This window comes from Coturnix japonica, chromosome 11 (genome assembly GCF_054131305.1).
Source record: "Coturnix japonica strain WE chromosome 11, WE-NBRP24, whole genome shotgun sequence".
Lineage (NCBI taxonomy): Eukaryota > Metazoa > Chordata > Aves > Galliformes > Phasianidae > Coturnix > Coturnix japonica.
In genome coordinates this window covers 23835689-23859020 of record NC_140673.1, presented here as the reverse complement: position 1 = coordinate 23859020, position 23332 = coordinate 23835689, and the positions used below count along the sequence as shown (strand labels likewise).

At 41.0% G+C, this 23332-nt stretch overlaps 1 protein-coding gene across 2 annotated transcripts in view; it reads right to left on the bottom strand.

Moving 5' to 3' along the window:
• Nucleotides 1–22975, bottom strand: part of ZFYVE9 (zinc finger FYVE-type containing 9) — a 49106-nt gene extending 26131 nt beyond the window's left edge. The window contains exons 1-4 of one of the 2 annotated variants that reach the window (XM_015870564.3): nt 22859–22975; nt 9145–9249; nt 4307–4411; nt 1017–3097 (exon numbers count right to left, since the gene is read on the bottom strand). In XM_015870564.3, coding sequence (XP_015726050.2) covers nt 1017–3097; nt 4307–4376 — 2151 coding nt within the window. In that variant the 5' untranslated portion in view covers nt 4377–4411; nt 9145–9249; nt 22859–22975. Of the gene's footprint in view, nt 1–1016; nt 3098–4306; nt 4412–9144; nt 9250–22259; nt 22447–22858 lie in introns of those variants that run through there. The other variant, XM_015870563.3, reaches the window with a different exon arrangement.
• Between the last annotated feature and the right edge of the window lie 357 nt (nt 22976–23332).

The following is a 23332-nucleotide window of genomic DNA, read 5'->3' as shown; positions in this document are numbered from 1 at the left end:
GTTCAGGGCTTCAGTCATTACAGAAAAATCATTAAGTATCAGCAATAAGCTTATTTAAAGCAAGCAAGCAAAAAAAGCAGAAAATATAGTTGTAAATAGAAAAGTGGTTTCTGAAGTGTCCTGGCAACAACTTCTCAGCAGGCCCTAAAATCAGATTTGTTTAAAATCTACTTACATGATGATGCAATGAAGAAACTGAGTGCTATGCTTTTTGGTTACTAGAGAAATGGTACATATACATGGTCAACCATGGAAGAGTAAGCCCGCTTTCTGCTAGGTTGCTTACAGAAACAAATGACTTAAGAGTCTGAGCTTTCCAGATACATTTGCCTTCTTTGAAGTTCTTTGTTCAAGTTATTCTGCCTCCCTGCACTCTTCTGGTAGCTAAAGATCATGCCCATAGCACTCAGGGATCTTCTGATCAACTTCAGGAAAATGTTGGTTGTCTTCATTCCAAAATTTCTCACCCCGTATCCATCCATCAAATCACAGAAAACTTGACTATATATTTTTTTCAGGAACAAAGATATGTTCTTTACAAGAGAAGATGTGATATGAAAAATATAAGACAGTACAGAAAGCTTAAAAGGACAGAATTGAACAGGCGTGAAACACCAAGAGTGCCAGTGATACTGAACTTCCAATCCCCATCAACATTTCTATGCCTTTGATGGAATTAATGATGCAGTAATTCATGCAAACTAGTTTCCTGCACTTCCCCACTTCATATCGGTTCTACGTGAATTCAGTGCTTGTTGCTGACTGCAATCAACTAACACACTGCTCATACAGGATTATTCTCACAGCTATGAATACAAATAGTTATTCCTCATTAGAACCATAAAGAGATTAGACATCAGAAACGTCTATTTTTCCATCACAAATCAAACACAGCTTTTCAGGAAGAAGATGTCACAGTTAAGTACAACCAGCTGCTTAGGAAGCTCTGTTTTGATTTTTACACTGTACAAGCACTGAAAGCATGCTTTGAACTTACTCAAAGATTACGAACTCACCTTCCCACAAGCTCTGCAATGATGCCTTCTTTTCGTGAATGTAAATCTCGCCTCACATTTCATGCAGTTCGGTGCTTGAGAATCTGGAACCCAAACTGGAGCCACCTCACCCAAAGTAGTAAAAGGCTTTCTGGCTGGAGCTCCAAACTGACCAGCTCTGAGATCATTATCTGGACTATCTGGGGCTACTGCAAGGCACGGACTACTAGAGATTCCAGATTCATACTCTTCCAAGTGCTCTCCATTAGTATCGGTAACAGGGGCATTTAATGATGCTTCACCAGGAAACACATCTGCTGTCAAGTTATCCCCTAATTGTGTCTTAACAAAGATGTTTTTGTTTTTACTATTACCTCCACAGTTTGGGGGAACAAGATCATTTTGCAAGTGGTCCGATAATGGCTTTGGAATCTGCAATTTAAGATTTGTAGGTTGTTTTGGTCTTGCACCACCAAAAGGAACACTGACAGATTGCAGGTTAGTTACTGGTTTTGGTGAAGTTTGCCCCTGCAGGGATGGCACCTGACTACAGAGATTATGTATATAGTTCTTCTTTACGTGGTCATCAGCACTGTTTAAAATAAGTCCACTCCCTTCTATGGTTTCATTTCCTCTCTGTTCATAAACATTTGCATAACATTCTGACTTGCTCTCCTCTATCTCCTTTTCCTCAGTCACCGAGTCTTCCTTGGAGGGTAAAGTCTTTGGAACATGAGGAACAACTGGGTTCTGCATTCCATAGGAATCACAACCATTAGACAGAGAGCTTGCTGTTGAGGTACCTGTCCCATCAGAGAGACTGGACCCTTCAAGCTTGTCTGTACCAGTCCCTTTTAGGTCTATGCCTGCCTCCACCTTCCCATCTCCACCTTCTTTGCTACTACTACACGCCTCATCAGGCTGCTTTGTCTGCAGAAGTCTTTCATTCTCTTCCACAGTTGGCTTATTATTAATCTCATTCAATCTAGTCAATTCCCAATTAGTCATCTCCTGAGATTCAGGGTAACACTCTTCCATATTGCGCACTTCCGATGTGCTAAGATTTTTATCACATTCAATGACTTCATTTTCAATGGCACTACCATCCTCAGAGGTAAAATGTTCTGCAACACATTCCGTGTAGTTGCCACTTCCAGCCACATTAGATGGACAAGTTTCTTCAAGCCCAGATAGCCTAGAACATATTTGTTGGGTTGTATCTTCTCCTAAGCTTCCATTACTTGAACCAGAAGAAGAGTTTTTAACTTCTAGATCAGTTCTCTGTGGAATGGCTTTACTACTAAAATTTTCAACTGATACACAATTTTCTTGCATTTTAATGATACCATCAACAGGTCTCTTACAGAGAGTCACTGTATTAATCCCTGCAGCTGTAGCTTCTGAAAGCCATGAATCTTTACTCATATCAAAATCATCCTTTAAGCAAGAGGAGGGGCAAGCAACGGTCAAGGTTTCAGATGAAGCATTAAACAAATTACTTCTAGAGTCATCTTCGGTACAAAGCCAATTCACTTGCTTTTCCGTATCTGTATCTTTTTCCATGGATCCATTTACAGTAACACTAAACTCATCACTCTGTTGGTTTTCATTATCCAGTGTAAAGCTAATAGTGTCCTTTAGGGACTGACTGTTGTAATTTTTACAGTCCAGCAAGTCACCACTTTGCAGTGCTCTTCTGTCACAGTTATGCATAACCGCCACAACTAGCACATTTTTCTCCTCTGGCAAGCAAGCTATACTTCCACACTTCTTTTCTCCAGATTCCACAGTGTTACATTGATCATCCCGATTACTATTTCTTTTAATTAACTGATCGTCTGCTGCTGCCTGATCATCAATCCACATGACTGGAGTCTCTGGGCTTAGGCTAAAATCCTTTCCATTAGCACAGTGATCCTCTCCTCCTGTTGCTGTAGTCACTGAATGAGACAAGGAGAAAGACTTTAATCTCTGCTGACATTCATTAGGAGTTGTAGCTTCATTCACATCGGCCACAGTCGGGTTACTTGACAGACGACACGAAGGTGGATCTAGAATCTGATTCCACTTTGCACCCAATAGCGTAGGTGAAACAGCGGCATCTGAAAAAATTGTTTTACACAATTAATAAGAAAAATTACTGTCGTAATAGATTCTATTAACTCTGTTGTATTAGAATGCCCCAGACATAAAGGAAAAGATGTTCAAACATCAGTAGAATTGCAAAATTAGTATCCTTGATCAACCATCAGCATCTTTGATCAACCATTAATTGTCTTGTTGCAAGATGTTTCTGGAACTTAAGAATTTCAGATGTAGCCAATTAGCATCAGGTTGAATCCAAGCACAGATACAAGGCAGAGAAATGCTTGAGAGCGGGCCAGTACCAGCCACTAGCAGCCTTCCAGTACCTAAAGGGAGCCTACAGGAAAGCCACAGAGGGAATTCGTACACAAGAGCATGTAGCAACAGGATGAGGGGAAATGGCTTTAAACTGCAAGAGGGTAGATTTAGACTGGATATTAGGAGGACATTGTTTACTGTGAAGATGGTGATACAATGGCACAGGTTGCCCTGGGAGGCTGTGGACACCTCCTCCCCAAAGGCTTTCAAGGCCAGGCTGGATGGGGCTTCAAGCAGCTTGGGGTAAGTGGGAGCTGTTCCTGCCTATAGCAGGGGGTTGGAACAAGGTGACCTTCAAGGACCCTTCCAATCCAAACCATTCTACGATTCTATTATGAATTAGGACAAACAATTTTAAAATTATTCATTAATATATTTTACATAGTTTGAAATACCTAGAAAGACTCTCATACCCATTAAATGTTTAGCCTCTTTGACAGTACAGAAATAGCAATTAGAAAAGCAAAACCTTAATACTTCAAATATGATAGCTCTCATTGTATAATTTATGTGACCTAATGAAACATTTCTAAGCTTGAGTCTCACAAAACTACAAAAGCCACTTAGAATAAAGACATTTGGTCTCATTTGTTTAAAATGAATCATAAAAACCATTATCTACTGAGATGAGGCTCCACACAGCCTTTCCTTAAAATGTTTATTGAAGGCTTTCAATCAAACGAGAAAAGAACACATTTTTAAACAAATGAGCAAGGTGAATGGAAGATGAAGAAAATGCTATTAGCAAGTACTGAAGATACTCCATATCAAATCAATAGATTTATTTTCCAAAATTTGAGATACATTTTTAACTCAAAAAAGCCAAAATTCTATCATAGACCACTCCCTGTCCACAGGTCTTCCCTGCAGTACATCACACATCTATGATCATGTTCAAAACTACTCACCTTCGTTTTGCTCAAATTCATCTAAAACCTTATCGAGGTTATATGCCTCTGCTTGGAAATAGTTCTCCATTTGTCAGGGAATGACCACCGGATTCTTGTCTGAACCTGACAAACAAACAAAGTACAATCAAGCACCTACGTTTCAGTTTCTCTGTTTTAAGTGTCAAAGATGACACCTATACATCAAACTTTAAATACATTACAAAAGTATATAAGTTATTTATGCTTAATTCAGATTATCAACCTCCCCAAACTTGCTTTAGATTTTAGTATTATCTCCAAGTTTATGGAAGTATTTTTTTTAAAGTTAGCATATAAGCAAAATCTTGATTTTTTTTATAGCATTTACAAACATTTGCAGAAGAATATGTTTTTTAAAATCTTGCCACACACAAAGTAGAAGTGTTGATGTAAACCAGGTGTCTGCAGAAACAGCATCTGAAGAATGCAGGTTCACTTTTACATGCTGGCTGTTAGAGGAACAGAAAATATCCTCATCAGATGAATTAAAAATAGTAACCAAACCGGGCTTGCAAATTGTGTCAGTTCAAAGCAGAATGTATTCCACTCCATAGAACTTATAAAATGCTGTGTGTGTGTCCATGCGTTTTGTTCAGTACGTTTCCCAGTTAATGACAGGTCTTTTTGAGAGGCCAAAATAAAGGGATTTTCTTTCCAGGACTTGGGAGCACAATATACACAAGAAGCACATCAAATTGATTTCTGCAATTTAGAAATCTATGTTTAGAAGATTCTCTTCACGGTAATATGATAAAAACGAGAATCATGCAGTTCTTCCTTTTGCAGCATTAACTGAGGATCAGAAAAATGCAACCTATGTACAAAAACACAATTTTCTCATGTTTTGAGCTTTTCTTTTCATTACACATCACTGCAATTTTCATCGTTATTTAAACCACTGAGATGTTCTTTCCAGCACAGTACTCAGGGAAGGAGAGGAGGAGTTTTGAAAGAACTGCTACCATAACTGCTGAGGCAAAAATACAATCAACAATACAGCCCTGAAAACATCAAAGCCAGTCACAGGCTTTTACCCTCCCAGCTCACCATCAGTGCTAACCTCAGCATCTGATAGCATTGTCTCAACTTTTTACATTCAAAGAAAACATTGACCTCAACCTGAGCATTTAAACAGAACAGTCAAAGCCAGCAATACTCTCTAAGCCATTTCAAAAGCCAAATGATGATGTCAGTGCAGCCTTCCTTGTATTGCCACATTAATGTCTAACTGTAAGGATTACCGTAACGGTGAGAGCAAAACTGCTCCAACATCAGAGAGAAAATAACATTGCCCAGAAAACCAGAGAGCCAACTATGCACCAATCTGAAGATCCAGCTTTTAGCTTCATGCTAACACCAATTAGTTCATATGGCTTTGAACAAGTAGCCTGAACTCTGTGTCTGTTTTTGTAATGACTCCTAGGCTGGCAGTATTCTGATTCACTCATTTCTCAGAGATGCTTCAAAGATTCCTACTTGTAAAAGTTGTTGAGGGAGTAAACTGGTGTTAGTAGAATGATGCTAGCTCTTAAAAAGTTTGCTTTAATGATCCTTGTTTCTGTGATAAGCAAGCACCTGAAGTCTAGCAAAGGGCACAGAAGTAAGCAGTTCTGTCAGAAGATAGGTTAAAAAGGAGGATGACAAGGGAGCTAAAAAACAAAACAAAAGCCTAAGTCATTAAATAACCTTCTACAACTCAATATAATAAATAACATTTTCACCTTTCCACCTTAACAGTAGGAAGATGGTCTTCATGCTACTAAAGGCTTAGAGCAACAAGACACTGCGATTCATTTCCTGAAAACACTACCAGTGAAGGCATTTCCACTGAGAAATGTGTGTCATAACCTATATACCATAAAGAGAGACCTTGATTTGATCTGTTCTCTGAACACCATCCAAAATATTCTCTTCAGAACTGGCTTTCAAATGCTGTGAAATATAGAAATGGAGAAGGAAGGGGTGAGAACCTTGTTTTACAGTAAGAAACAGTGTTAGACCTGACAGCTAGACTCCAGCTCAACTAAAAACCAGCTCCTTCACACTAGAGGTACAGACAAGAAGCATGTCAGAGGAACTTTCCCATTTAACACTAAACATTGTTTTAATGTTATCTGTGTATTTCTAGAATTTGAGGTTTATTTCAATTACTACAACATTAAATTTTACATTCTTTAACATACTTATTTTCCTGAAGAAGGTAAAGCCAAGCTCTGACCTCTGCCTGTGGTCCAATATGTAGAGAGATATTATTCTATACTTCTAAAATGTAAACAACTACATGTAACCGCTGGAATTCTGAAGCTCAAATGCAAGTGCACAAGCATGCACTGAGTCAAAATCCAGACTGACGGATGCCCATAATGCAAATTGAAGAGGGAAAGCATTTTTTAACAAACATTACTATTATTTCACATACTGACATTTCACAAGAGAACCTTTTATTTTTAAACTTACAGTCGCTAAACTCACAGCCAGCGCAAATGAGATCTTATTGTCTATGCAAGTAGGTATTTCTCTGAAAAGGTCAGTTGTGAATCCTCAGGTCTAAGATTTAAGATTATAATTCTTATATAAAAGAACACCTCAACCTCCACACTTTCCCTGGGGTTCCACCGAAGAAAAAAAACAACCGTGAAATCCACAGAAGTCCTTACTGCTTTCTTCCTGACAGAAAAGGAGCAAATGTGCTCATGTTCCTGACATACAACCATAATGCATCTTGATCAATACATTGTCAACATCTCATATATTTACTAGTTTAGGATCAAATACTTCAACTGCACGGCCAGTAACCCACAATCAAAAGAGATAACACAAAATGTTCTAGAACAGCACACTACAATAATCTGGTAGCTGTTGTCTCCATGGTTCAGAATTTACCCTAAATATTTATTTTGACTGTCTAACATAAGTGAAACCACATGTATTCCTTCATAAGCCTTTGGAAACTTTGATGGTAACTCACAGGTACCACTAAGAAAGTTTGGGACAGTTTGGGGACTATTCTAGTCCCAAACTTCCTCTTAGCTTAAAAGAAGAAATGACGTTTTTTACAGGATCATTCATAGCTGGGAAACTCCTCAGGTTTACTCAACTACTTCAAACCATGGCAGGGACAGACACTGAGGAACAAACACACAAATCAAACTCTGGAAAAGTAAGGATGAAGACACGAACAGATAAGGAAGAAATTTCAATGGTGATTTTAGCTATACACTGCCAAAAATGAGACACCTTTTAAACTAGGACATATTGGAATGAACAGTAGGAGATGATCATGCCAGTGCAAGCAGAAGACACAAGCCTCCAGTCCTGTGAAAAAACATTAAAACAAAAAAAATCCAACAGGAATATGCAATCTGACAATCATTATCTTCAGGCTCCTGTTGGATCACAGATCACGCATAATTCAGAAACTCTGAATTTTACTTGCCGATTTCTTCATGAAACATCATCTTCACCTCTAAAAATCTAAAAACTTATGTTTTAATAAGATTATATGCTTTACCCTCCCTTAGAATCTAAACATAAAGGTTCATGTACTGGAATGTTTGTGTTATATATAGAAGTAGAACTACTATCCTAGTTGTAACAGCATCTAGACCTAAAGCAAAGTTCAATAGGTTACTGGAGAGGGAGGGACAGCAAGGAAAAGGACAGAAAGATCTTAAATAATAGCTGCTGGTATCCTGAACAGGTTTAACCTTGGAGGCTGCCTCTCAAGATAGCTCAGATGTCCTAAATGTCTGCTCTTTCTTGGGAAAGGATATGTACAAATAGACAGGCTTTGTGCTGTACCTGCAAAGTGGCAAGACTTACTTGTTTCAGTCTCTGCAATGAGAAATTACATAAGCCATGATCTTCTTTCCATGCTGGATGTCTTACATTACCCTCAAGAATCCTTCACTACTGGAACTGACAGCATTTCAGTTTCTCCACTCTAACAGTACATGATTAGCACATGATCATACTAATGCTACATAATTAAAAAAAATGCACCAAAGGGAAATAATACCAGCATACAACTGTTAACATCATGAAAATGCCTCCACATCAGGCAGTACACAAACAGGCAGAATTAGATCTCAGGACTTTCTATCACACTGCCTTGTGTGCAGACTTCTCTGTTTCAGTACAATACTATAAACATACAAGTTTCAGTAAACTCTTACTAAACAAAATACTCAAGTAGTTTACTGTAGCCATCAACAGAAACACATATGAAAGGCTCCTAAGATGAAAGTCACAAGGGGCACGACCAAACTGAAAACAAGCATTGCTTATTCATCCTGAGTTTGAGTCCAGAAAATGTCATCTTCTCATAGCATGACAACACAGAACAGACTGTCAACTGGGCAAATTAATCTGTTAATTCTAACGCTCCTGAAAACCATCTTCAAATCTCAGGAGAAAATATCCACATATTTTTGCAGCTCCCTTTAGTGACTTTGATATTATTTGCCCATGGGAATACAAAGTCAAGCACCTCTATTTTAATGAATAGCTTGTTTACAGATTTCAGAATTAACTGTACTTTTAAGTGATAAGGTCTGCCTACAGCACAGACTGAGGAAGAAAGATTTGACTGCTCCCCACACCCAAAGAAAACAAGACATCTCTGCCCTATAACAAGACAATTACTCTCAATAAAGATCAAAATCACAAAATGCTAAAAATACCCCATCATCTGGTGCACAAGTTAACATATGTATGGGTGTGCACATAAATGTAAATCCATACACATACATAAGAACTCAAGCATTTCACACACACATCCCTAAATCATTATATTCTAAAGAGAAGTTGCCTCTTACCTTTTCTTCTTATACATTTGTTAAGAAACGAATGACCCTGTGCCTACTCATGATGACTGCAGCACAATCAGCCAGTTCTGCTGAATCAGTGTGTTCTTCTTGATCCTAAAGAGAAAACATAAACATGCATTTTGTAACTGGTAGTTCCATCACAAATCAGGTTTTTTCAACACTGCTAACACAGATACATATGGCAAATGCTGCAAGCCTCTAAATGGCTTAGATTAAATATGCAGCTTTTAACTCAGGGGTCTATGCACTATGTCACTATTGTACTCCAATATTCTCATGAAAAAGGCCGCTAATAAAAAGCACATTGCTTCCTACTGACAATTATTCTTCATTTAAACGTAAACTCACAGAGTGAGACAGCAACTCTAATTGTTTTTGTATCCCTGGTGACCTTGAGTACAACGATATACTTATAAAACTAGTCTCTGAAGTTCATTATACTACATTACAATAGTCCTTCCAAAAATAAAAAGCTAGTAGCTTTGATACTAGACAGGAATTCATGACCCTCCGAGTTCTGTAAACTGCATTTATCAGCTTCCCACTGATTTTGTTGTAGCTAAACTGTTTTTGTCTACAAATTATTCCTCCTACAATCTTAGGCTCCCTTCACTCCCAATCAGCTTATTCTCTCAAACACCACCATAGCATCAGTACTTAATAGCAGAGAAGACCCAGGCAGAAAAGCCATCAGAAGTACTTTGTTCTTCTAATTACAGCATTTTTCAAGGTCAGGTGATCATTTTCATGGCCCACATCCTGGCATACAACATATCTAAAGAACCCAATACAGCCACGAGCAAAGAAGAAAGGCTTGTAGTTTTAACAACCTAACAAGGACTGAAATAAGTTAAGGTACTGGTATCTGACCTGTTATACAGTTGAAATATTTATCAGCACTCTGATAAAGCAGCTGCATGTATGTTGGGGGGGGGGAACATATCTTAAAATCCAACAAACAAACTGAGGAAAAACAAATAAACAACAGCAACAAAAAAAGCAACAGTTTTCCACACATTAAAACAATCTTCGGTGTTAAACTACAGACTGCCCAGGGTTGTTTATTATTCTTTTCAGAAATAAGCTACAGTAATAATTCCAGGAAACCAATGAACTGAATAGCAGCACTCTTAGTAGCATTGTTCCCAAATTCAGAATAAAATCACACAGCTTTGCCTGCCAACAGAACCGTTCCTGTAGGCAAAATAAAAATCTTCATGCCATGTGTATTTCAACCTCTATAAGCTGAGTTGTGGATATCTGGGAAATATTAACAATTATTATATTACAAGGTTCCTCAGATGGGCATCTTAATGCATGCATAAATGAAAGTGTGCAAAAATTCAATTCTACTGGAACTCTTCAGAATGATGAAATGTGAAGTGAAACAGCAGCTGAGCAAGGTATCATCGCCACGCTCTTTCCTGGGCTGTAGACAGAAGAAATTGATTTGGTTTCCATGATCCTTTTGCAAGACAATTCTCTTACAATTTATGACTAGGCCTATCAACTGCATCAGGAACATCAAACACATTTCACAATAAGCAGTCAGTCATACATCAACCACAAACTTCAATCTCTACCAATCAGAAATGGATCAGACCTAGCAACGCACAACTAAAACATGCTGTGCCGTTACCAGTGCTCTAAGCCAGCAAGCCTAACAGGAAGGCAATATTCAAGGCAATAATATAGTTTTACTATTCACAACCTTTATTCTGATTCATTTTCCTTGCTCCATTCTTACCATGCAATAATTTTTTGCCCATGACACAGAGGAACACAGATTCACACGATCACAACCAGCCTCTAAAGAAAAGAATTAGGCCACCCTGCCTCTCCACTGTTCCAGCTTGCTTACTTGGTGCATTTCACAGTTTCTTATCTCTTCTGCTGATGGTTGGCTTAACTTTTTGCCTCCTGCCCTACAGTGATATCACTCAGGTGATAATATTGGTTATAATACTACATATATGATTTCCCTCAGGAGCTTCAATAGGGTGCCTGTCAATTACTGCAAAAGCAAAACAGAAATTGAAGAGAAATTTGACAAGCAGAGACATGCCCCGAATAAAGAAAGGATGGAGAATCAAAAGAGTTCTGAAAATACAAGGTTAGAAATACCTTCAACATAAAGAAATGTAGAAGATGTTTACAAAACCAAATGGAAATAATCTGAACAGGAGCTGGAATAGCTCATAAGTGAAGAAATTGAAAGAGCAGAAATTCTGACACTATGTCAAAAAAATGCAGAAAACTCAAAGCACGAAGAGATGCTAAAAAATGCTCCCATCTACTGGCGAGGCTCCAACTCCTAACTACACTACAGATCCTCTATGATGTGCCATCAGTGAGAAGATGTCTTTGAGTAGGCAGAAATACATCTGCAGCCATTTTAACACACTTTGTTATCACAAGATTAATTGAACAAGGTAATATCAGAAATGCAATCCAAGATTTCAGTGCTGGCATCTTAAATTCCTTCTTGTCTATACATCTGGAACCACTCGGAGATGACATGCAGTGGATGTACTTAGGCCTCAAAAACTGCAAGAATAAAAACTGCAACAAGAAATTAATATTTCAAGGAGAAGTGTGAACAGGTAACGAGCTTCAGGTCACACATCAATTAGACAAATCAGTTTCAATTATCTGATCGGTTAATCTGAATATTAAGTCTTCACAAGTGGAAAAGGTGGGGTTTTTCCTTCACTCAAGTGATGAAATGCTTTGAATAATGGTGAATTATCTTGTGCAGTTTATCGCTGCAGCAGTTCCTTATTGGCCTCTCACAGATGAAGCATCAAGTTTCACACATATGTGTTTGATTACTTTTTAAGAATTAATGTAAATAGAAAGACAAACTACTGCCTAAGACTGTTCCCCCCACAAACCAGTCCTCCACACCAGTCTTGAGATACACTGTCATAACAGCACCCATATGGACAGCACACATCCCGACCAAGGAATGAATGGGAGCTTCATTCTCTAGTGTTGTTGTCTTTCCTGAACTTCATCAATTCTCAAACAGCTACTCATCCCATACAAAGACAGTACTGGGCTGTTTTCATCCAGCGTGTGCCAAACAGAAGGAAGGGGGGGCATGAGAGAACATCTGTGATGTAGCAGTTGCTGTATCAGTCACATGCGTGAAAATGGCTGCAGTGGCAAGGGCTTCAAATTAGACCACGAATTAAACATGAATTGTTCTCTTAGTAAATTAAACAAGTAACATGCAATGTGTCCAAAACAAAAATTATCAAAATTCTGAGTGTTTTTGGTTTTTTTTTTTCAAAAAAACCTTGTCTGAAATGTAAAAATTCCATTAAAATGTGCCTTAAATCCACTCAATGAGAAAAACTAAAAACAGAAACAAGAGATGAAATTGTAACAAATATTAACAAGACAGTCCCTGATAATCCTTTTCCTGCACCAAAAACTCAAGGTGCCCAATTATCCTTCACTTTATTTACCTTAATTCTTTGGTTCTCCTCCTAGTCAACATAAATTAATCAGAGAGTAGACTGGGGCATAGCAGGCTATTTCTGTGTAATACAACCCCAGCTCTCTACCCATGAGTGCTGACAACAGATAAACTATTTCAGTGTTGCAGTGGTTTGTCCTTTTCTTCCCCAGATTATTCCACAAACAGAGATGGACAAAACCTGAAGCAGCATACAGTTTCTCTAATTATTTCACTCATTTTTGCATTTTTCCCCTTTACTTTTCCCCATGCTATTTTAAAGCTATTCTTCTCACTTTTGTCTCCAGCCAAGTTTCCAAGAGTAGACATTTATGTGTGCCAGAGCAGCAGCATAGCAGTCAAAAGAGCAGCAACTTCAAAGGGGTCATGTAGAAAGTATCACCATCAGAAGTAACAGGGAGACAAGACAAATTACAGCAACACTATCAACCTTTGCCCTCCATTAAGTGAGAGAAAGCAGCCCAACTGAGAAGGACACCTGCTTTATAACAGCTTAGAGTAGAATATAATTCTCAATTCCTACCTTTTTTTGGACTATTTTGATGAAAAAGAAATTGATTCGCTTTCTTAGCACAAACACCATCTTGCCAAAAGGCCCATCCTTTCCCAGCACACTAACAAGGCAGGCCTGTCAGCACCTGGAGATGAGAACCGCATGTCCTTCTTATATAACTACTTTTGATTAGCTCCAGAAGTATCCTTCACTGGCTCTCTGAAAGAACAGACAGACTGGCTTGCACTGCAGTGCTGCTGCCTTCAATGCCAGTTTTCCTAGAAGAGCTCAGGAAAGAAAAATCCCTTCCTGAACTTACTCACATGTTCATAAAGCTCACCTCAAAATTTAGTGTTTTATAAACCTATGTCGTATAAAGTGAAGCGTTAAAAACTCCAAGTTTAGAATACCTGGGAGAAGAGGCCAAACCCCTCCTCATGACAACCTCCTTTCAGGGAGTTGTAGAGAATGATAAGGTCTCCTTTGCATGGATCACTGTTTCAGATATTTCTTAGATTTGGGCAATATAGGAAGAACTAAGGTCCCCCAGAATCACTAGTTAAATACCAAGGAACTTCCCACCCCGGGGGGACTGATACTTGCAGGTGCTGACAGCAAGATCCATATGTGATAATAAAAGCCAGAACTGCCACGTGATCAGAATGGGACAGATTAAAAGGACAAGAGGCAAAGAGGGAAACCACTCTGCTACCATTTACCAGCCCATCAATTCTGAGTTGTACCCACATGGGAGAGAAGCTGCTAGAACTGACATAATTTATGCACTCAGCTGCTCTTTAGAGAAAGGCCAATCCGTACAGAAAAGATGTCTGGAAGTCTGCAGTCACTTCTTAAAGAACATCAGTTCATCGTTGACTAAAGCCACCTCTATCAACACGGTTGGACACATCCTCTGTCCAATGCTGCTCTGGTCACATGTTTAGTCCTTTGATAGCTGTGTGAAGACAGCTTCCTACAGTCTTTCCCACATATGCTTTTAATAGGAAATATCATTTTAACAAACAGCAAACAGTTGTTGTTTCTCAAACCCTTTGTAAAGAAAGATTCTCATCAGTCTGAAAACAAACTCAAAGATCATGAACTGCTTCTTTCACACTCCCTTCAACGTGAAATCATCTCAAAGGGAGTAACTTAATTTCTACTAATGATTTTATTTCTCCTACTGTATTGACCTATTTATATATAAATATACCGCACTGAGATACACACACAACTACTGACACATTATGAACTATTTTTGTCTCAAGAAATGCAGGAAAGCTCATTCCCATGTTTGTGATCATGATCTAACTACCCTGCTGATGCTCACTGTGGGTTAGGTCTCAAGGCATCTCTAACTGGTAACTCACTCAATACAACTCAATACAGCCATGGCAACACTGCTGCACTGCTGCGTATGAGCATGATTCTCATTTACACTCAGTGCCATTAACATCCTTTTAACAGTGCTGAAGGGACTAAGTGCAAACCGACAGAACTATTCGACACACACACACCGCATCCAGCTCCCAAGATGTGCACAGACCCCTGCTTCCCTCAAGCATCCATGTGCTCAAAGCCCCTCAGTTCAGACAAGCTTTGTGAACTACCCAAGTGCCACTTTCTGCATGCTTCCTCAAGGAAGAAAGTACAACTGCACCTGAAGAAATGACACGTAATGGAAATAAATAAAAAAGGACAAAACACAACCACAAAGGACAGAGCACAAAAATAAGGGAACAAAGACATTACATGTACACATATATATTACCCGTCAATCTTAATAAGGAAGTTCTAGTTCCCATCATACTAAAATCCACTTCCACAGAAGTGTACAAAATATATATGCATGTGCAAATCTATGATAGATTTAGATGCATTTTACATGTGACATATTAACTAGAAATGAAGTAAATAAAACATGAAGGGCACTATACCAGTACACAAATGTAATTTCTTGCAAGCACAAAAGTATGTATGTAGACTGATGCTTACAGTAATGACCTTTTAAAGTTACACTAAGAAAAGTATCAAGAAAGAACAATACATGTAGTGGGATACTATTCAGCTTTCATCATTTATACAAAGCCACAGTGTGAATCAATGCAATTAAGTGGCTATTCCAACACAGAGACTATTTAAAGGAATTTGTTAATAGTCCAGTAAGCGTGTTTAATGCGTACTTTCAAGTTCACCTAATAAAGAGTAAAAAAAATATTTATTATGAACTAGCCAGTATTCCACACACGATGCAACTCAGTAATGCAGTAACTACTAATGTGCTCTGTTGAAGAACAGGACAGCAACAGTAACTGCCTATCTACCTGAGTATGGACCATAGAAGGGGCACATAAGAGACAGCTGCACCTTCTTCAACAGAATATAAGACTGAGATGCAGGCAACAGCATCCATTCCCACTGTGATACAGAAAAACAAGTGCTCAGATAAATTTAAAAAAGCCCGAACAGTAAGGAGGAAACTTGCCTGTTAAGTAATCTCAGTTCATATTAAAAGTTCATTTATCTGCATTACAGAGCAGATAAGGAATAAAAAATTACATTGAAATGACTGGTTCACTAGGCACAGTTAGAATGGCAGACTTTAAACATGTAATTTCTGTGTATTCTCCATCCTGTTAGGAAAACTCAACATTCACAATTTCAGTAACACACATTTGAAGAGAACTTACATGCTGAGCTCAGTACTATCACTTACCAAGTGTTGTAGCTTTTTATTTGATTTCCTATGGAAATGAAGACTATGAAATCACATTGTTCACTTACTAGTTTTGTACTGGTCTTTAAACAAAACCCTACATTCATGAAAACTGGTATCTGCACAGTAAAAAACAAATCCAAATGAAATTCTCCAAAGAAAAGGCAAGCAGGATTCAGCTGCTCTGTGTATGTTTGGGAGCAACCTGCTGGGTAATCAGTGCCCAGAATGAAGGTATCATGCGCAAATGCTGCAGTTACTGCAGAGGGGGAAGGAAGGGAAGAGATGGTAAGAAGTGAAATCAATTTAAACCTACAGGATTTCAATCCAATAATGGTAGAAAACCATGCTTACATACAATGCACCTCAAAGAACTTCACTACATGCAACGTCATATTTGGTTTACACTACAAAGCTCACATCTCCTAATTTAAAGTGAAACACAGTTCTCTTCATTAGCAGACTGTTTAAGATTAATTTCCCTGCTACTTACAGAATCTCTCACAAATTCTGAATACTTACAGGCAGAGAAAAAACTGCTCATCAGAAATGAATCTGGATTTCGATACTGCTTCAACTGCAGTGATGCCCATTCCTGTATTGGTCTGCAGAACTGGACCAACACACTGCACTGACTCAACCAAGAAAACCATTAAGCTCTTCTAAGTATCAGCTTAGCTAAGCCCAGCTCCCTGCCCTCACTCTTGCATGACATCAGGTAGCATGCTCCCTGAATCCATGATGTCCTAAGAAGACAGGTAAGCACGACTCCTATCAACAGCTGGTGGAGCAAACACATGTGGAGCTCTACAACACAAGTTCTTCTGTTTCACCCCATGGATATTTAAGAAATCACCAGCACCAGATATCCAGGCCACTTGCCTTTCTTGCTCCACCACACAAGCAGAAAAACTAAACATGTTGCCTCTTCAGTCACTGAACGTCCCAATCCTTGTGGAAGCAAACTTGTTTTTGTTTAAAGTGAAACACAAAGGTCAGAACTGAAGCACTTGCAGAGGGATTGTAAACTTCTGTCATTATCTTCAGCAGATGATTGGGGCAGGGATCACCCAAATCACCCCCAAGCAAATCACCAGAGTCACCTCTCAGAGACGGCTGCTTGTGAGGAGATCTTAAAAGAAAACAAAAATGACATGGAGGTTCATTAGATGATAACTAAATCTGTGATTGTTTTGTTTCTATCTGCTATTTTTGTCCTGTAACCTCCCCCAGGCTTCCCATCATCTGACTGCTTAACATATCAAGTAATATGTTTTAAGCATTTTCATCTGATTTGCCCATTATTCTTGAATTTATCATAGCTATGTATTTACTACACACTGAGACCTACACATGGCTTGTGCTTGTCTCAGCAATCCCAAATCAACCATCTAGATCACACGCAGAGTGCAAACAGGCAAGTCAACATCTGCACTGAGTTCAAAGAAGAGTTTTGACACTACAAAACTGAATCTGGAAACAGAAAAGCTCCTCTAATAGTCAGTGTCATTCACAAATGCAGAAGCTATTATGGGATTTAGAAGGCTCTTTGATGTGCTCCTTACGCTGAACATCACCAACTCCTTTTAAGTTCATTGTACTACTTTTTAGAGGAATGTATCAGCATGTGTTTCTTCGCTGGTAATCTTCTATGAATCCTGTACTTCATCCCATTGTTTCCTCAAATAAAACTGTAAAGTCGGAGTTAAATATAAATGTTTACACTGAACTCATGTATAATGATTGAGTTATAAATAAAAAGAGTTCCCGTATGTCGCAGAGATAAACTAAAACTTCCACATTACAGTAATGTTAAACATTACAAGAATCTAGAAGGCAAATTATTACTCGAGTAACTACGGCACTTCTGTAATTGAAAGAGCACACGTGAATCTCTGACATAAGCGTGGCTTAATTACCAATCATCACCTGGTAGGAAATGACCTCTGATCTGAGCGATGAGAAGACGGAAGGACAGGTTCCTTCCAGCCACCACTTCAACAACAGCAACAAAGAAGGCACCACATGAGACCAATACTGAACATTCTGCCTTTTTAGCCAGCCCCATGGATGTAATCTGGCAGAACTGAAGCACAACGTGTCAGTAAGCAAGACTCACAATGAAGCATTACCAGCAAACACAGAAAATACAGTCTACCAAATTATGAGTAACTTTGAACAGGGCAAGAGATTTGTGCAACACATGCAAAGGCTCACGACATTTCCAGTATCTCCAATCACACCCAATTCCTCTGTCACTAATCACAAATTGCTGGGAAACGGTCCTAAAATAGTTACCAAAGTGAAATCTACAGTGAAGTACTTTCATGTGCAGATAATAGCAGAAAGAACAGTTACAGCTTTGTCTGCATTAGGATTTAGCTCATTTTTTCTAACCACCGAGAACTGCAGTTCAGCTCCAGTCGGGCTAACAGACAGCACAACATAACACTGCATTATTTTACATACAAAGCTAAACCCTAAACAAGGCTCAGCATCAGTATGTAGAATGTCAGTTGGAACCTCAAGCCTCCATTAGAAAACTTCCCACCTTTGTGAGTACACTGGAACTGAACCAGAAACTGAGCTCTAAAACAATCTTATGGAAAATTATTACCTGGTAATACTATTTTCAACTATCAAGTCCTACTACACTTCATTATGCAATTAATTCCCTAAATATATATATATTTAAAAGCTTCGTGTTAATATTAAAGGGAGGGGGAGAAACAAACAGAAAACAGAAGCAACAATATAAGCTAGTAGCATGCAGTACAGCTCTGCACAGAAAGGCAATGATGCTGCATACCAGAATGCTTCTGTATCTTCAATGCATTCCTTACACCACTGATATTAAAGTGACCCACTGACTCACAAGGCAGATTTGTCACTTCAGCTGCCATCAAAGCATGAAGCATACAAGCAATGTTTACAGCAAACAAGACATTTATATATTCTACATGCAACACAGAGGTGGCATGCAGAGAGTGCAGCCATTAGTGCTATCTGAAAATGATTCAGTACAATGATTGGTAATTGCCACCCAAGAACATCAAGCAAAATGATGAACTAATGCAAGTGGAAGTCCAGCCTGAAGTCCACGTACATTTGCCCCGTGCACACTGGACAGAATACTCAAAAAATCTGCATTTGGACACTGTCACTTTAAGACATGGGCACACAGTCACACTGACACACCATGACGTCTCCACATTTCACAGAGAATCAAAACAATGTTCAAGTTTTGGCTTTTTAAAACTCTTCTCACCGATCTTCTGAACTGAATTAAACCAACACAAAACTACTGCCCTAGTTTATTCTTACGCTGGAAGGATCAGGGAAGCTGTTCCGAGAGCTCCACTCCAGCTCCACGCCTGCTATAACACAGAAACATTTACAGACTGTGACTCCACACTTGTTTTTCACATAGTTTATCACTTTTTTGTTTGCCTTTTTTATTCTACTCTGACAGAACTATGTGTAAATTTGGGTTGTCTGGACTCGCTTCTTTAATTTAACTCCCACTTGAGAAGAGATAGAGAAAGAACTGCAAAGGAACAGTCTATGCAGCATTGTCACCTCTAAGCTCCTGGCCACATACTATGGTGCCTTTAATAAATAATAATGACTCGAGTAAAGCCCTTTATAATAGTTTAAGTGAGCACTGTCAGATTTCTCTACCTTTCATCCTCAGTCTGCTTCACACTGTAGGAGGGCTGTTCTTTCTGAACAACAGGTATCCATGTTGCACGCTTCTACTGATCTCTCATAGCATGATTTATCACACTTATTCTGTCGCTAACAATGCAGCATGTTTTGCTCTAGTTGCTAGTCAAACTATGGGTAAATATTCTGAATTCCACTTCAGTAGAAACTACTGCGTAAGTGAATGATTCTCTGTATATCTTTCCAGACTTCCCATCCATTTGCATTAATTGATGTAATTCTCCCGATGGTCCAAGATGTAACCAACAATTAAAGTCAAGAGAAGTGAAAGCTGTTTCTCTCTTACTTGTTTCATCCATTTACATTTGCTTCTATATTTATGACTGATAAAAAAGCTTTGAGAACTTACAGAGTCGTACTGAAATATTTCTCAAGGCATAATACAAACAACAGGAGGGAAAACCTGGCCCGACAGCTCACATCTCTGTTCATTTCAAAGTTCAAGTCTCATAAGGCATCACAAGCAGAGCTCTAATACAGGAGTCCTGTGACTTCTTTCATCAGTCTAATCTCAGTCACGTAGAAAACAGCAGCTTTTGCATAAAAGTTTCAAAGTACTCTATTAATATACTGGTATATTCATTCTGGATATGACTCCTGATTCATCAGCACACACACTAACCATGAAAACATTATCCTTCTTTCTTCTCTTTGTCAAGAAGCTCCAAATTATTGGGAGATCCTTATCCTTGTGCATCAGGGAGATCAGTCTGATCAACTACATATTAATACACACTTTACTCCAAAAGCCACTTATTTTTGGCCAATTTTTATTCCACAACAAAACTTCACTCTAATCCTTTTGCAAAGCAATCACATAAAAACTCCAGACTAACAAGCTGTTTTCCGCTATGGCTTGCAGAGCTGGTGGACTGACAGCAACACACATTAAAAGCTTATCATTCCTTGACCACAAGTTTTAATGCTGCCTCTTTGTTCAGCCTCTACCTTTGTTTCCTGAGACAGCCATAGCCAGACTTCCCTCACTGAAATAAACTGTATTTCATCTCAGCCTTAGCCCCAGGCCGCAGATCCTGAAACGTGCATTTGAAACTATTTAATCTCTTGCCTAATAACCGACTCAAAGCTAACAAAGAATTAACACCTAAAATCAGGGCTCTGAATTGCAGCTTCGTGGTGCTTTTTCTCCCCTCTTCACAAACCAGAGATGGCAATGGACAATTACAGAACCCACCACAACATGAAGATGGTAACTCATTAGGTTTGTATCAGAGTCTGAATTAGATGGAGGCATGGCTGAGATTTCAGGTCCTTTTTCAGCTTCCATTTCAGATTCCCCAAACCTCCAGAGAGATTTCTGTCTCTCTTGGGTCAAGGAGATGGTTCTTGTAGCTTTGTACTGCTGGTTACATACAACAATGGATTCCATTGTTATCACTGAAGGTATATCTAGAATCACGATTCATTCCATGCAATCAAAAATGATTTGCAAATAAAAGCTAATTAAGCTTTAAAATATCATATGGTCAATAAAATGTAGCCCAAAGAAAATAAAAGCTTTTTACTGAAGCAGAATATCTTTCTTTGCTTATTGAATCCCTTCCAGTTCTGGGTTCAGGCTGGACCAACACACTGAGGGCAGTGTTGTTCTGGAATTCTAATCCAATCCAACCTCACTCATCATGAAGGTCGCCGGATTCTCAGATTCCCTGTTCAGTCAACTTGTAATATCTGAATTGAATGAAAGCGTGTGTAAGAATTAAACCCCCTGACAGATTAAAAAAAAAAAAAAAGAACAACTCAAGCTTTGTCACAAAACAATCAGTAATATCTCTATAAATAAACAAAATAACACCAAAACAGAAAGTCTATCCATTCCCATCTGCCACTTGGTTCTCAGTACGGTTAGGAGATCAAAGCAGTTCTCCAGCTGCCCTCCATCACATGCACTTCTTTAACCCTAATATTTATGAGCAGGTCACTAAACCACCTCTACACAAAGTCTGACATGCCCCAAGTGCCAGTTATTCCTGGAGTGAGACATGACCACAGTTTGATTAATTAGAGATGTTACAAAACGCATCCCGCCCGCTGGCCCCATCCCCCCCCCCCACCACCACCACCATTGCAGGAGGGACTTGTTACACATCACGATGAGCAAGTCACATTCGGCGCCCGGGGACAGAGCGCGGATCCGGCCATAAAAAGGGCACAAGATGCAAACGGGGATCCTCCCCGCCCCGCTGGATGCAGGGCGCTCGACCGGGCCCGGGGCGGCGGGGAAGAGCCTCGCACCGGCACACGGAGGGGGTCCCGGGGAGGCTGCGGAGCCCGCCGAGCGGTCCTGCTCCAGGGGCCGAGCCGGGGGAGGGGTAGGGATAGGGGTAGGTGTAGGGGTAGGGATAGGGATAAGGGTAGGCCGGCGAGCGGCACCCAGGGACGGCGGAAAACGGCGGTTTGGGGCTCGCAGTGCTGAGAGGGGATCGCTGCCTTCCCCTGGACGGGCTCCCATCCCCGGGGCTGCACGCGAGGGACGACAAGGGCGGCGGGGCGAGGGGACACCCGGAGCCTCCGCGTTCCCCTCCCCCGTGCTCCCGGCTCGGCTCAGGGGTCGCAGCTCTCGCCGGCTGCTCAGGGGGCCTCGCTCCGGGTAGCGGGGGCCTGGGGAGCGGGGTACCCCGGCCTCCCGGGCCTGGGGACGGAGGAGGGCTGGGCTCACTCACCTCGGCGGGCGGCAGGCGCCGCCGGCTCTGCATGGCGAACGGGATCCCCCCGGGGCCGCCGCTCCTCCAGCCGCCGCCGCTCGCTCCCGGGCGGGCCCCGCAGCCCCCGCGAGCGCTGGAGAGGCCGGCGCCCGCCCTCACCGCCCGCCAGCCGGGCTCCGCTCGCTGGCTCCGCGGCCAAGGCCGCCGCAGCTCCCGGCAGGCAGCGCCCCCTGGCCGGGCCCGGCGGCAGCGCACGGCACTGCGGCACCGGGGAGGCAGTGCGGAGCCTGACGCACCCCCGCCCCGCCACCTCCGGATCGCACGCCCATACGTGCACCCAGCGGGAGCGACGCGGCTTCTGGGAGCCGCCCGCTAATGGCAGCACATAGAAACCGCCGGGAGCTCCGCGCTTCACGGCTCCGAATGGCAGCCGGGGACGCCCTACGCTGCGCCGACACAGCGGTCCCTGTACACAGAGCAGGCACGGCGCCATCCGCTCAAATCAGCCCCAGAGGGGAAAAAAACCCCACACCGGTTCTTCACAAAAGCGAACTCAGAAGTACGATGGCAAAGTAACGGGTACGCGGGGAGCCATCGCTCTGCGCTTGGACTCTCACCGGCGCCTCTCTCCTCCCGCAGCACCGCGTCCATCCGACGCCTCGCGTTGTGCTCTGAGGGGCCGAACAACCGCTGCCTCCCGCCCCGGCTCCGGCTGGAACCGCCGCCCTGTGCCGGGCGGAGCCTCAGGGCCCGGCCTGGGCCTCGCGCCTCAGCCGCGTGTACCGCGCCCCGCCCGCGCTCACGGCCAACGGCCAACAACGGCTCCGGAGCGCCTCAGCAGCGCTGAGAGAACGGCCCGCACCGTGGGCTCCGTGAGTGGAAATCTAAAGGAAGCACCTAGTGTTTGGTCATTGATTCTGGTAGAACGATGCGCGTTTCAAGTAGAAAATAAGAGTTACACCCCATTAACTCAATCTTCAATACACAGGCAAAGAGCTGAGGAGATAAAAAATGCTAATCAAATCTGGTAGCAGCGCATTAAGTGGAATTTGTTTTCTCCCGTAAAGCGTTCCTGGTTAACCCCAACGTGC